Source organism: Danio rerio, chromosome 21 (assembly GCF_049306965.1).
Source record: "Danio rerio strain Tuebingen ecotype United States chromosome 21, GRCz12tu, whole genome shotgun sequence".
In the NCBI taxonomy this organism is placed as follows: Eukaryota; Metazoa; Chordata; class Actinopteri; order Cypriniformes; family Danionidae; genus Danio; species Danio rerio.
This window is the reverse complement of record NC_133196.1, coordinates 9,134,783-9,148,878: the sequence shown is the minus strand read 5'-3', so window position 1 is coordinate 9,148,878 and position 14,096 is coordinate 9,134,783. Positions and strand designations below refer to the sequence as shown.

At 36.9% G+C, this 14,096-nt stretch overlaps 1 protein-coding gene across 4 annotated transcripts in view; it reads left to right on the top strand.

The window, feature by feature from the left end:
• Positions 1-9,126: 9,126 nt before the first annotated feature.
• aggf1 (angiogenic factor with G patch and FHA domains 1) overlaps positions 9,127-14,096 on the top strand; it is a 42,337-nt gene continuing 37,367 nt past the window's right edge. For 3 of the 4 annotated variants that reach the window (XM_021468864.2, XM_073934776.1, XM_021468865.2), the window contains exons 1-2: positions 9,127-9,201; positions 9,288-9,344. In XM_021468864.2, the coding sequence (XP_021324539.1) occupies positions 9,292-9,344 (53 nt within the window). In that variant the 5' untranslated portion in view covers positions 9,127-9,201; positions 9,288-9,291. 4 annotated transcript variants of the gene reach the window in all.

Genomic DNA, 14,096 nt, shown 5'->3' with positions numbered 1-14,096 from the left:
TAAAGGAGGCGGGACGTGTCAAATGCTAGAGCATTTGGTTGGTCAGAATATTGATAAGAAATTAAAATATGAGGTGATGTCAAATAATTTGTTAATTCATTTTGTCGGAACCTGGAGCTTTGTAAGTACAATAAGTGAAGTCTATTTCTAAACTAATTTCGAGAGGAGAACACGCTTATGATTGATAGCACCTGGTCCACATTAGCTAATACTGATTTACCAATCAGACGACTCCTTAAGCACTATAAATAACCAGAGTATCTTACTTCAGCCATCTTTGTCTTGAAGAATACCCTCTTCCACCCCTACTCCTCCCATTTCTCTGTCAAGGCAGCACGGAGGCCTAGTGGTTAGCACCATGGCCACACAGCAAGAATGTCACTGGCTCGGGCACTACCTGGCCAGGTCGGCGTTTCTGTGTGGAGTTTGCATGTTCTCCTCGTGTTTGCGTGGGTTTTCACCGGGCTCTCCAGGTTTCCTCCCACAGACCAAAAACGTGTATTATAAGTAAATTGACAAATCTAAATTGACAGCATAGACACAATCTACAATCTACTTCCAACATTTATCAAGCAGGGGAGTTCTCGAGACCTACACGAACTCGGACTTCCCTCTCGCCCTGCAACGGGGGGAGCCCCGGCCTTGGGGATCTCACGAGTTCAGGGCTCTCTCCCAGGACAGCATGCCAAACACGCTCCATAATCAATCATCAGCTAAGGGCGAACTCTTGAATCTTATTTAAATTAATTTGATTTCACCATTGGCAGAATATTTAGCTTGCTTTAAGGAAAAACGCACTGATTTTTACTTATTACTTGTGAAAACAAATTAATATTTTGTACTTTTCCAAAAAAATGCTTCTTGGTTCAAGAATGTTTGGAAATTTGTATTAAAAACAAGACAAATAAGAAGCAGTATTGGAGCTCACAAGATAGCTTTAAGACTAACATGTTGATACTAACACCTGAAAAACTTTCATTTTGATTTGGCAGGGACTTTAACAGCATTTTTGAAAACATTTTATGTTGGTTAGCTTTTTTTTCCATAACAAAAATGTATTTTCATGGTTTTATTAACCTATAGCTACAGTATTCCCACAAATATTACAGAGGTTGTGGAAAAACTGATGCAAGTTGTGATAGTGGGGGATATGAGCTGCTTTGGTATGATATTATCTCTGCGCCTTGTGATTTTTGGAGAGCTGAACCTCACCAGGATGACGCTGCTGTTACGCACAACAACTCCTGCCGAGCCTTCCCATGTGTGTAAGACACTTTTCCACACACACACACACACACACACACACACACACACACACAGACTCAAACACACACTCACAGAAGCATGATATGCTTGGCTCCAGGACAGAGCAGAATAAACATATTGTCTCTGCGCACATACATACAACCCCATTCACACTCTTCCTCACACAGTCTAATCCACAATAAAGCGGTGCAGCAGCCCTGACGCGCTGAGCTCATCACAAAGGGCATTTGCATTTCGAATCCGAGAGCACAACAGAAATCTTTTGCGTTTACGACACTACAATAAGCAGCAATTCCATGCACAAACAAACGCTGATTGAATTCTTGGTGCGCGGAATAACAGAGCGAGGCGGATCATATCAGATCAAAATAAGAAACAATCTCGTCGTCTGTGTTTATCCCCGTGGCTTCTGTTAGTCTTGTTTGTAATTGTTTATTCGATAGCACAATCTGACAACGAATGTGTTTGAAAAAAAAAAGAGCTGAGGTTTATCTGACACGGCTAATTATAGTTGATCTGATGCTTAGAAATCTATGCCTGCAGGGTTCGTTCCTTTGACCTTTCGACCTTTGTCTCAATGACGCAAGAGTCTTTACATTGTGTAGTAGTTCTCAAATGGCAGAGTTGACTTTGAAACAGGTCATGTAAGCAGGGCAGAGAGCTTTCTGTTGCAGTCTATCACTCTCAAAGAGGATGTACAGTACTATATATCCATTCATTTTCCTTTGGCAAGTCTCTTGTTTATCAGGTGTCACCACAGCAGAATGAACCACCAACTATTCCAACATATGTTTTATGCAGCGGATGCCATTCCAGCCACAACCCAGTACTTGAAAACACCCATACACTCTCGCATTCATACACACACTTATACTCAATTTATATTTATATATTTACATACTCTCTCAATATTTATTTACATACTCTTTATATATATATATATATATATATATATATATATATATATATATATATATATATATATATATATATATATTTATTTATTTATTATTATTATTATTTTTTTAATGTTTGATGCTTAATCATGCTAAGTGTTTACTATTTTAGGTCAGTTAGGATTACCTAAATGATTTACATTTGCTAAATCCTAGAATAATGCGAGAATTTTTTTTTTGAGAATTTTTAAATAATTTCTAAACAGTAAAAAGTTTACATACATTTCCTTGGTATTTTTTTAGCGTTGCTTTTAAACTCTATAACTTTGGTCAAATGTTTTGGGTATCCTTCCACAAGCTTCTCACAATAGTTTGCAGGAATTTTGGCCGATTCCTCCTGACAGAATTGGTGTAACTGGGTCAGATTTGTTGGCTTTCTTGCTCAGACAAACTTTTTCAACTCTGCCCTCAAATTTTCTATAGGATTGAGATCAGGGCTTTGTGATGGCCACTCCAACACATTCACTCTGTTGTCCTTAAAGCACATTTTAACTAATTTGGCAGTATGCTTAGGGTCATGGTATGTTTTGAAGACCCATTTGTGGCCAAGTTTTAATTTCCTGGCTGATGTCTTGAGATGTTGCTTCAGTATTTCTACATAATGTTCTTTCTTCATGATGCCATCTATGCTGTGAAGTGGATCAGTCCCTCCTGCAGCAAAACAGCCCCACAACATGATGCTGCCGCTTCACAGTTCTTCACAACTGGGATGGTGATCCCTAGACTTGTAAGCTTCCTCCTTTGTCCTTTACATGTAACACTGGTCATTATGGCCAAACAGTTCAATTTTAGCTCCACCAGACCACAGGACATGTCTCCAAAATTTAGTCTTTTTTCCCAGTGTAATTTAGCTAATTGTAATCTGGCTTTTTGTTGATTCTGGCTTGTTGATTTTCCCATGTTGTCACACAAGGAAGCAGTGTGTTTGAGGTTTTCCTTAAACACTAATCTACAGTTGTGCCTCCAATTAACTCAAATGTTGTCAATTAGCCAATCAGACACGTCCTAAACTTTGACACCATCATCTGAGCTTTTTCAGAGGCATAATAATCTTATTGTATGTAAACCAGACTTTCAAGAAAAGTTATAACAATTTCTCAAAAATATCTCTCTCATTATTCTACTATTAAGCATGATAGAAACAGATTTGATAATTATTACTTACCTAAAAGAGAAAACGTTTAGTCACATTAACATCTGACTTTTTTTAAATGGCTATGTGCCTTTTGATACAGTGTATGTAAACTTTTGGTAGTTTGTAAACTGTATCTACTGTATATATATTGAACACAAAAGTACATACTCCGAAGACTGCTGGAAGATGCAGCTATTGACATCCATATAGGAGCAAAAAATTATAGGAACTATGGAAGTCAATGGCTGTTTTTACTCGAGAAGTTGATTTTAGATCCAGCCTGAGACTACAAGGCTCAAAAAATTGGACAACAGAAGACAATGGTTTCCCAAAGGTTTCCTTTAAGCTGTAATTTCTGCAGCGGTATTTAGGTGGTATATGATCAAACTTTAGCATTAACAACATGTAAGGATGAATTTATCATCATCGTCATTGTTCAATTCCTTCATCTTAGTCCCTATTCATCAGAGGTCGCCATAGCAGAATGAACCACCAACTTATCCAGCATATGTTTTGCGCAGCAGATGCCCTTCCAGCTGCAACCCAGTACTGGGAAACATCCATTCACTCTTACATGCACACTCAAACACTATGGCCGATTTAGTTTAATCAATTCACCTATAGCACATGTTTTTGAACTGTGAGGGAAACCGGAGCACCAGGAGGAAACCCATGTGAACACGGGAAGAACATCCAAACTCCACACAGAAATGCAAACTGCCCCAGCCAGGATTCGAACCAGCGACCTTCTTGCTGTGAGGTGACAGTGCTATCTACTGAGCCACCGTGTCGTCCCTGTTAAACATAATTTGGGAAATATTTGAAAAAGAAAACTGATTCACAGGTCAAATGGTTCTACATTTTTATAAATTTCTTTTTTTCTGCGGAAAAATCCGCCATTTACCTCCATTAAGAAGCAAAACTACTAAAGAATCAATGTCTGATTGTCGATTTTTGTCGCTTTGGGATACATTACATCACATTACATTACACTGAGTTGTCGATTTCAGACAAAGCCTGAGACTATAATTCATACAGACTCAACAAAACTGGACAGCAAAAGATTGTAATGAGTTTCTGCTGTATTCAGATGGTATATGGTCAGACTTTGCATGTGTATGAAATCATCCTGCTTTTTAGCAGCAGTTCTGGCTGTTAAGGGGTCTGTAACATTCTTGACACATGTTAAGCCTCTTATACCTGTATGCTGACCATTTCCTTTTCTTTATGACTACTGAACTCCTCTTGTAATGGCTACTTCCAGCAGGATAACACACCGCAAAGCCCTCACAAAGCTCAAACCATATCAAACTGCTCTCTTGAACATGACCATCACCCTTTTTCAATGCACATTTTGAAGTATATCACGTAAGAAACAAGTGATGAAAACAGCAAATTTCAAAATAATTAAGCAAAAATGTTTTTTATGTTTGCTTGAAGTGGGTTTGGACTTGTGGGGAAAAGAGTTAATGCAAAAAAATAATGGGAGATCTTGCCTTGTTTGCTCCTGGTTAGGTTACCAATATTACTATTAGCCAACAACTTGGTGTGCATTTGGGATTCATTTATTTATTTGCGAACTTTGAAAAGATTTGCTTCATGTTAGGATGGAAATTCAGTTCAGTAAACTCAAATGGCCTCCAGTCAAATGACCAGTCAATAGAGGACATTTAGAATGAACTGTCTATCTATCTATCTATCTATCTATCTATCTATCTATCTATCTATCTATCTATCTATCTATCTATCTATCTATCTATCTATCTATCTATCTATCTATCTATCTATCTATCTATCTATCTATCTATCTACCTACCTACCTACCTACCTACCTATCTATCTATCTATCTATCTATCTATCTATCTATCTATCTATCTATCTATCTATCTATCTATCTATCTATCCATCCATCCATCCATCCATCCATCCATCCATCCATCCATCCATCCATCCATCCATCCATCCATCCATCCACCTACCTTCCTATCTATCTATCTATCTATCTATCTATCTATCTATCTATCTATCTATCTATCTATCTATCTATCTATCTATCTATCTATCTATCTATCTATCTATCTATCTATCTATAGCGGGGACAATAAGTGAACGTCATCATTTTTCTCAGAAAACCCATTTTTAAGGCTGCTTTTCCCAGACGTTGATAACAACCAAAGAAATTCACATATAAAAAGAAAACATCTAATTAGTTTACAAATTAAGTTATGTGTATTAAAATAAAATGACACAGGGAGTAAGTATTGAACACATGAAGAAAACGAGGTGTAGAAAGGCAGCGAAAGCCCAGACAGCAGCTGAAATCTCTCAGTAGTTCTTCAGCAACCCTCTGCCCTTCCTCATTGTAAATGAATATTAGCTGCTTCAGTCAAACATTTACATTAGCAGGATGATGAAGATGAAACCAAGGTGGACATTTCAGCAAAGACAATGATCCAATGCACAGCCAAGGAAACTCTCAAATGCATTCAGAGAAAAAAAAAATTAAGTTGTAGAATGGCCCAGCCAATCACCTGCCTCGAATCCAATATCTATCTATCTATCTATCTATCTATCTATCTATCTATCTATCTATCTATCTATCTATCTATCTATCTATCTATCTATCTATCTATCTATCTATCCACCTGTGTCGATACGGGATATGTTGTTTACTGTTTGCAGGCTTTATGGTAAGTGTTATTATGGGTCATGACTCTCACACATCTGCGTGTCCCTTTAATGACATGTTCTCAACCTGTCAAATTGATAAAGTCACAACTCTGCGGTAATTAAATAAACCCCCCACATTCATATGACGAACATCCCGCTCTTGAACATCAAGTTTTCCCACTCACATCGATCTTATTTCCATAACGTTCACTGTTTTGTTTAACATTAATCAGCGCGTCAGCTACTTCCGGCAAGCCTTTTTACGATCTTGATGCAAATGTCAATTACCAAACGCTTGAGGCAACAAAACCACGCGTGTTGTGAAGTGTCTTGATTTCCTGAAGGTGTTACTCTTTTATTTACTGTCTGTTTCTTTCACATTAAACGCACCTGTGGTCCTCTTCACGTTGTTTCAGCCTGGCACGTGTGTTTGTTTGAATAAACTGTTTTAATTTGATTTAGCCGTATATGCTCGTTTTTGTGTGAGATGTCAGTTTGACTTCCGAACTCAAAACTTTTAAGGGAGATTAAATTACATGGACAAATCTCTCTTTTCTTTACTTTTGCAGTGACTAAAGGTGAATTGGAGTTTTTCTTTCCTGTACTGCCCCCTGGTGCACAAAATAAAATGTCGCTCATTTTAGACTTAAAAGTCAGTCAGCTTTATTGTCAATTGAACCACATGAACAGCACATACAGAGAATCGGAATCTGCTGAAAATTCCAGCTAAAACCAGCCTAGGATGGTTGGCTGGTTTTAGCTGGTCGACCTGCCTGATTTTAGAGGGGTTTTGGCCATTTCTAGACTGGTTTCCAGCCATTTCCAGACTGGTTTTAGCTGCTCAGGCTGGAAAATTACCAGCTAAAACCAACTTGACCAACCTGGTTTATGCTGGACATAGCTGGTTTTGGCTGGGCTCCCAGCCTGGCTAGGCTGGTCAAGCTGGTAGCTGGTCATCTCCCAGCCTGACCAGCTAAGACCAGGCTGGAATGACTGGACACCAGCCTGGAAATGGCCAAAACCCCTCCAAAATTAGGCTGGTCGACCAAATAAAACCAGCCAACCATCCTAGGCTGGTGTAAGCTGGATTTTTCAGCAGGGAGGTTAGTACAAATTGTAAACAATGCAAATACACTTAAGGGCACATGGCAAGGAGTGCAAGCCAGAGTTGTGCAGATGCAGAGCAGCATGTAAATTGTAAGCTTGTAAATATGACAGTATCTTAATAATATACAGGGAGGTAGTATGAGGTAGCTGGCAGTCCAATGTTACACAGATGAAATGTGAGGAAACAATGTCTTGACAGCAAAACATCAGAATATTCTGAAATAAAGAAGTTTTGATAATAATGAAGGTTGTTTATTGGCGTTGATGGATCCCTGAAGATCATTTCAGATCCAAAAGATACTTCACATTCCACAAAAGCTTCTTCTTTAGATTGTTAAAACTGTCTCAATACTAAGAAACAAATGGTTTCAAGAACAATTCACTGTGAGGTTCTTTGAAAAAATGAATATTAAGAAAACACCTTCAGGAACTTGCTGTTTCTTGCTTTTAAATGCCTGATGCAGCAAATCATTTATTGGCATAATAATTTGTGCATCGTTAGATGAATCCATATCAAGAGAAATTAGTTTATCAACTTAAATGTATTGACATTTTTCCACCCAGCACGCTTTTTATTCTTTCTTTCTTTTTTGAAAACTTTTTATGTTTTATTAAGTTAATGAAAATAACTTTGAATAAAGGCATCTTGGGATGTAAAAGAAGGACAATTGGAAAGTGGCCTGTAAGTTTTTTAACAGATGGTGAACATTGTTATTATTATTATTATTATTATTATTATTATTATTATTATTTAAAATTATTTTAAAATTATAATCTAAATTTGCAATGCACAACTTGTTTGATGCCATTACATGTGAATTTATTTAGATGCTGTTCTCCAAAGTGACTTCCAATTGGTGGAGTCACATCAACAGAAAAGCAACAATATTTAGATGCTGAGACACGATGCAGATGTATGAGTTTGTGTGTGTGTGTGTGTGTGTGTGTGTGTGTGTGTGTGTGTGTGTGTGTGTGTGTCACAGTCCAAAGGTGCATTGGGAGGGAGAGAGTTCAGCTTCCTGACAGCTGAAAATAATATTAAAACATTTTTTTTTTTAAAGGTCTAAATTATGGGTAACATATATTAGCCATAATATTACAGCATTATTCAAATAGAATTTGGCAATAAAAGCATGACCTAAAAATGAAACTGTTAGGCAAAACTGAATAAAATGTAAACAGTATAATTCAGCAAAGTGCAATCCCATTGAAAATAATGGTCAAATTAACCTTAAATATTGCAGAATGTTGTAAAAACAGGTGGACTCTGGCTTTTCAGATGATGTTAAAGGATTTAATATAAGACAAAATAACCATCAAAATGAGAAAATTAGATAAAAACTATTTATTCCTTATTGTATTAGTATTATATATATATATATATATATATATATATATATATATATATATATATATATATATATATATATATATATATATATATATATATATGTATATATATATGTATATATATATATATATATATATATATATATATATATATATATATAACAGACTATAATCCTGCAAATGATATAATGTTATATAATGTATTATGTGTATTGTATTTAATTATTATGCAATAATTATTTTGTCAGATTTTTTGTTATTTTATTTATTTAATTATTGGCAAAAATCTACACTCTAAAACGTTATTACATTATAAAACATTATTACATTATAGACGTTATCAAATATTACATAGATGGATGGATGGATGGATGGATGGACGGACGGACGGACGGACGGATAGATAGATAGATAGATAGATAGATAGATAGATAGATAGATAGATAGATAGATAGATAGATAGATAGATAGATAGATAGATAGATAGATAGATAGATAGATAGATAGATAGATAGATAGATAGATAGATAGATAGATAGATGACAGGCATGCAGAAATTTAACAACAGTGTATTTGACTGTGTTCTACGCGAGAGGCGCTGTCTCCTCTGTGGTAAAAAGCGGAAGTGACGCAGCTTAAGCGAGATGTGACGCTACAAAGTGAAAGTATGGCGGCATCCATTGAAGCTGGACTAAAGTTCATCGCGGTTGCTCCCTGTAACGCACTTTACGGTCACACAAACTTCTACACGAATATGTGTCGAATTCCCGCTGGTCATTTGCTGTTTATCTTTGATTTGCAGATTGATGCGCGCGCAGGGAAGCCGGGAACGCGCACGGAAAACGGGTGGTTTAAACCGGTGAGGATAGTGTGCTTTAAAACTCAAAGGTTTGCTAATACATAGCATAATATAACTATTTATTAAACTATTCCTATTGTATATTATGTTTAGATGTGTTGTTTAGTTCGTTATAGCTGTTGTTTAGAGGGGTGTGCTTTGTTTTTGTTTGGTTCTGGTGGATTATTTGCATATATGCATATTTAAGGTAAACGTCAAACATTGGTTGAGCTAATTCATTTTTAGGTTTTTGGTGCTTAAATTTTGTTATGTGATTGCTAGAAAACCATTTTATAAAATATAAGTTCTGCCGTAAGTGTGAAATTAATATGTTTTGATGTCTGCATGAAATTAAATTTAAATTACAAGAATTAATAAATTACATAGAGAGCACATTAAATACAAGTGTTAACACACTTATTCTGACCTGTTAAACTCATTTTCTAAAATGTAAGCACAACTGTATGTCTCATATTGATATAAGACATCCTGTTTTTTATGGCTGCATGACATTTAATATAAAATACAAGAATTATTCATAGAATTTAATATTTCTACAGATTTTAGGGAGAATTATAATCATCATTCAGCTTAACCGTAGCTTAAAATGAAAAAAACACACTTATTCTGACCTGTTATTATTGAGACATAAAACAATAAAAGCTATCTAAATGTTGTTTGCACATTGCTGATTCTCTACAAACATACAAATAGTTTAATAAATAAGTTATGTTTATGCCGTACTTCAAGGTCCCCAAACGTCCACAATAGTTTTTAAGGCCCCAAAATGTAATTGTAATTGACTGGATAATAATTAATATATATTATAATACATATTAATTGTATTATATTTTGTATATAATTATTATTTATTCCTATATTATATAAAAAAGTAAAGAAATGCATTATATTTAACTGATATTATATACAATTATATATATATATATATATATATATATATATATAACTGAAAAAATATAATTGCAATTTTGAAATGCGTAAAACATCGTATATAAACCTAAATGTAAATTTAGACTATATAATATAACTAGACAGTAAAGTTCGTCGAGACAAACTTTGAGGCTGGCTTGACAAAGCCTGTTGGTAATAGTTTGTTTAGTTTAAAAACAGTTTGAAAAAGTATAAGTAGCATGTTATTAGCATGATTCTAGCATGCATTAGCATGTTTCTAGCATGGATTAGCATGGATTAGCATGTTATTAGCATGAGTGTAGTACAAATTAGCATTTTATTAGCATGATTCTAGTATAAATTAGCATGTTTGAAAAAGTTTTTTCAAAGTTTGAAAAAGTATAAGTAGCATGTTATTAGCATGATTCTAGCATGCATTAGCATGATTCTAGCATGGATTATTATGTTTTTAGCATGAGTGTAGTATAAATTAGCATTTTATTAGCATGATTCTAGTATAAATTAGCATGTTATTAGCATGCTTCTAGCATGAATTAGCATGTTACTAGCATGATTCTAGAATAAATTAGCATGTCACTAGCATGATTCTAGTATGAATTAGCATACTGCTAGCATGATTCTAGTATGAATTAGCAGGTTATTAGCATGATTTTAGCATGAATTAGCATGATTCTAGTATGAATTAGCATGTTACTAGAATGATTCTAGCATGAATTAGCATGTTACTCGCATGATTCTAGCATGAATTAGCATGTTATTAGCATGATTATAGTATGAATTAGCATGTTACTAGCATGATTCTAGCGTGAATTAGCATGTTATTAGCATGATTCTGACATTCATTAGCATGTTACTAGCATGATTCTAGTATGAATTAGCATGTTATTAGCATGATTCTAGTATGAATTAGCATGTTACTAGCATGATTCTAGTATGAATTAGCATGTCACATAGCATGCTTAGGTGGTTGCTAGGGTATTCTGAGTGGTTGCTAAGTCGTTGCTAGGCAGTTGCTAGGGTGTCCTGAGTGGTTGCTAGGTGGTTGCTAAGATGTTGCTAGGCGGTTGCTAGGCTGTTGCTAGGTGGTTGCTATGGTGTTCTGAGTGGTTGCTAGGTGGTTGCTAAGGCATTGCTAGGCGGTTAATAGGGTGTTCTGAGTGGTTGATAAGATGTTGCTAGGTGGTTGCTAGGGTGTTCTGAGTGGTTGCTAAGGTGTTGCTAGGCGGTTGCTAGGGTGTTCTAAGTGGTTGCTAGGTTGTTGCTAAGGTGTTGCTTGGTGGTTGCTAGGGTGTTCTGAGTGGTTGCTAGGTGGTTGCTAAGGTGTTGCTAGGTGGTTGCTAAGGAGTCCTAAGTGGTTGCTAAGCGGTTGCTAAGGTGTTGCTAGGTGGTTGCTAGGGTATTCTGAGTGGTTGCTAAGGCGTTGCTAGGCGGTTGCTATGGTGTCCTGAGTGGTTGCTAGGTGGTTGCTAAGGTGTTGCTAGGTGGTTGCTAGGGTGTCCTGAGTGGTTGCTTGGTGGTTGCTAAGGCGTTGCTAGGCGGTTGCTAGGGTGTTCTGACTGGTTGCTAGGTGGTTGCTAAGGTGTTGCTAGGCGGTTGCTAAGGTGTCCCAAGTGGTTGCTTGGTGGTTGCTAAGGTGTTGCTAGGTGGTTGCTAAGGTATTCTGAGTGGTTGCTAAGGCGTTGCTAGGCGGTTGCTAGGGTGTCCTGAGTGGTCACTAGGCCCTTATTAAGGCATTACTAGGCCGTTGCTAGGTGGTTGCTAGGCGATTGCTAGGGTAATTTGGATGGTTGCTAGGCAGTTGCTAGGGTACCCTGGTTGGTTACTAGGCAAGCCTCACATACATGCCTGATAAAACATTTATACTTAGTAAGCATTTCTAGCAAGTTACAGTACTTGGCTAGTCAATATTAGCATGTAGCTAATCACTGCTAGCATGTGTAGCATTTAGGAAGTTCCGTTTGCTAGCATGAGTCAAACGAGCCAATCTCCAAGTCTCTACGATGTTCTGATGCTGAGATATAGCTGGTGATGAATGGTTGCTAGGGTACTCTGTTTTGTTGCTATGGGCGAGGTTACAGAGTGCACTTGATTGTGGTTTGCTGTCTAAGTCAAATGAACCAACCCCCATGTCTCTATGACACTGCTATGCAAAGATATGCATCTTGGCCTATTTTAATGGAAGTCTATGGAATCAATTTGGGGGCGTGGCTTGTGAGCTTCAGTATCATATTGAGATGCTCATTGGTTGTCTGAGTCAGATGAGCCATCCCCCAAGTCAATAGGACACTGCTAAGCAAAGGTATGCATGTAGGCCAGTTATTAACATGAGTCTAGTATGAATTAGCATGTTACTAGCATGATTCTTGTACAAATTAGCATGTCATTAGCATGTTTCCAGTATGAGTTAGCATGTCATTAGCATGATTAGCATATGAGTAGCATGTTGCTAGCATGATTGGCATGTCATTAGCATGTTAGAATTATACGCATTTGAAAGCACAGCTAATTAGTCTATAGGACAGTTGCTAGGGTGCAGTATGTGGTAGTTAGGGGTGTGGCTAGAAAGTTAAAAGGCCATCAGTGATTGGCTGCTGGCTAGACTGAGTTAAATGAGCTCAGCCATTAGTCTCTATGACAGTCTGATGCAGAGTTATGAGCTCACAAAGTTTGATCCCATGTTAAGTCAATGAGAGTCTTTTGTAATGGAAGTCTACGGGACAGTTGCTAGGGTGCAGTATGTGGTAGTTAGGGGTGTGGCTAGAAAGTTAAAAGCTCATCAGTTATTGGCAGTTTGGTAGTCTGAGTTAAATGAGCTCAGCCATTAGTCTGTATGACAGTCTGATGCAGAGTTATGAGCTCACAAAGTTTGATCCCATGTAAAGTCAATGAGAGTCTTTTGTAATGGAAGTCTACGGGACACTTGCTAGGGTGCAGTATGTGGTAGTTAGGGGTGTGGCTAGAAAGTTAAAAGCTCATCAGTTATTGGCAGTTTGGTAGTCGTAGTTAAATGAGCTCAGCCATTAGTCTGTAGGACAGTCTGATCCAGAGTTATGAGCTCACAAAGTTTGATCCCATGTTAAGTCAATGAGAGTCTTTTGAATGGAAGTCTATGGGACAGTTTCTAGGGTCCAAAAGTGGTTGCTAGGGCGTGGCTAGAAAGTTTAAAGGTGATCAGTCATTGGCAGTTTGATAGTCTGAGTTAAATGAGCCCAGTTAGAGTTCTGTGCGACAGTCTGACGCAGAGTTACGAGGTCACAAAGTTTGGTCCAATGTTAAGTCTATGGGATTTTTCCGACAGTCCCGGGACGTTTTTCGGAAAACCGAAAGTCCAATCAGTCTGAGGAGATATAGCATACCGAGTCAGAATAGTTTGGAGGTCTGGTGTGAGTTTGGTGGTAATAGTTCGAAAGTTCAAGGAGGAGATAGATTTTGATTTTTAGAGTCAGAAGAAGAATAATAACTAGACAGTAAAGTTCGTCGAGACAAACTTTGAGGCTGGCTTGACAAAGCCTGTTGGTAATAGTTTATTTAGTTTAAAAACAGTTTGAAAAAGTATAAGTAGCATGTTATTAGCATGATTCTAGCATGAATTAGCATGATTTTAGCATGGAGTAGCATGTTATTAGCATGAGTGTAGTACAAATTAGCATTTTATTAGCATGATTCTAGTATAAATTAGCATGTTATTAGCATGCTTCTAGCATGAATTAGCATGTTACTAGCATGATTCTAGAATAAATTAGCATGTCACTAGCATGATTCTAGTATGAATTAGCATGCTACTACCATGATTCTAGTATGAATTAGCATGTTACTAGCATGATTCTAGCATGAATTAGC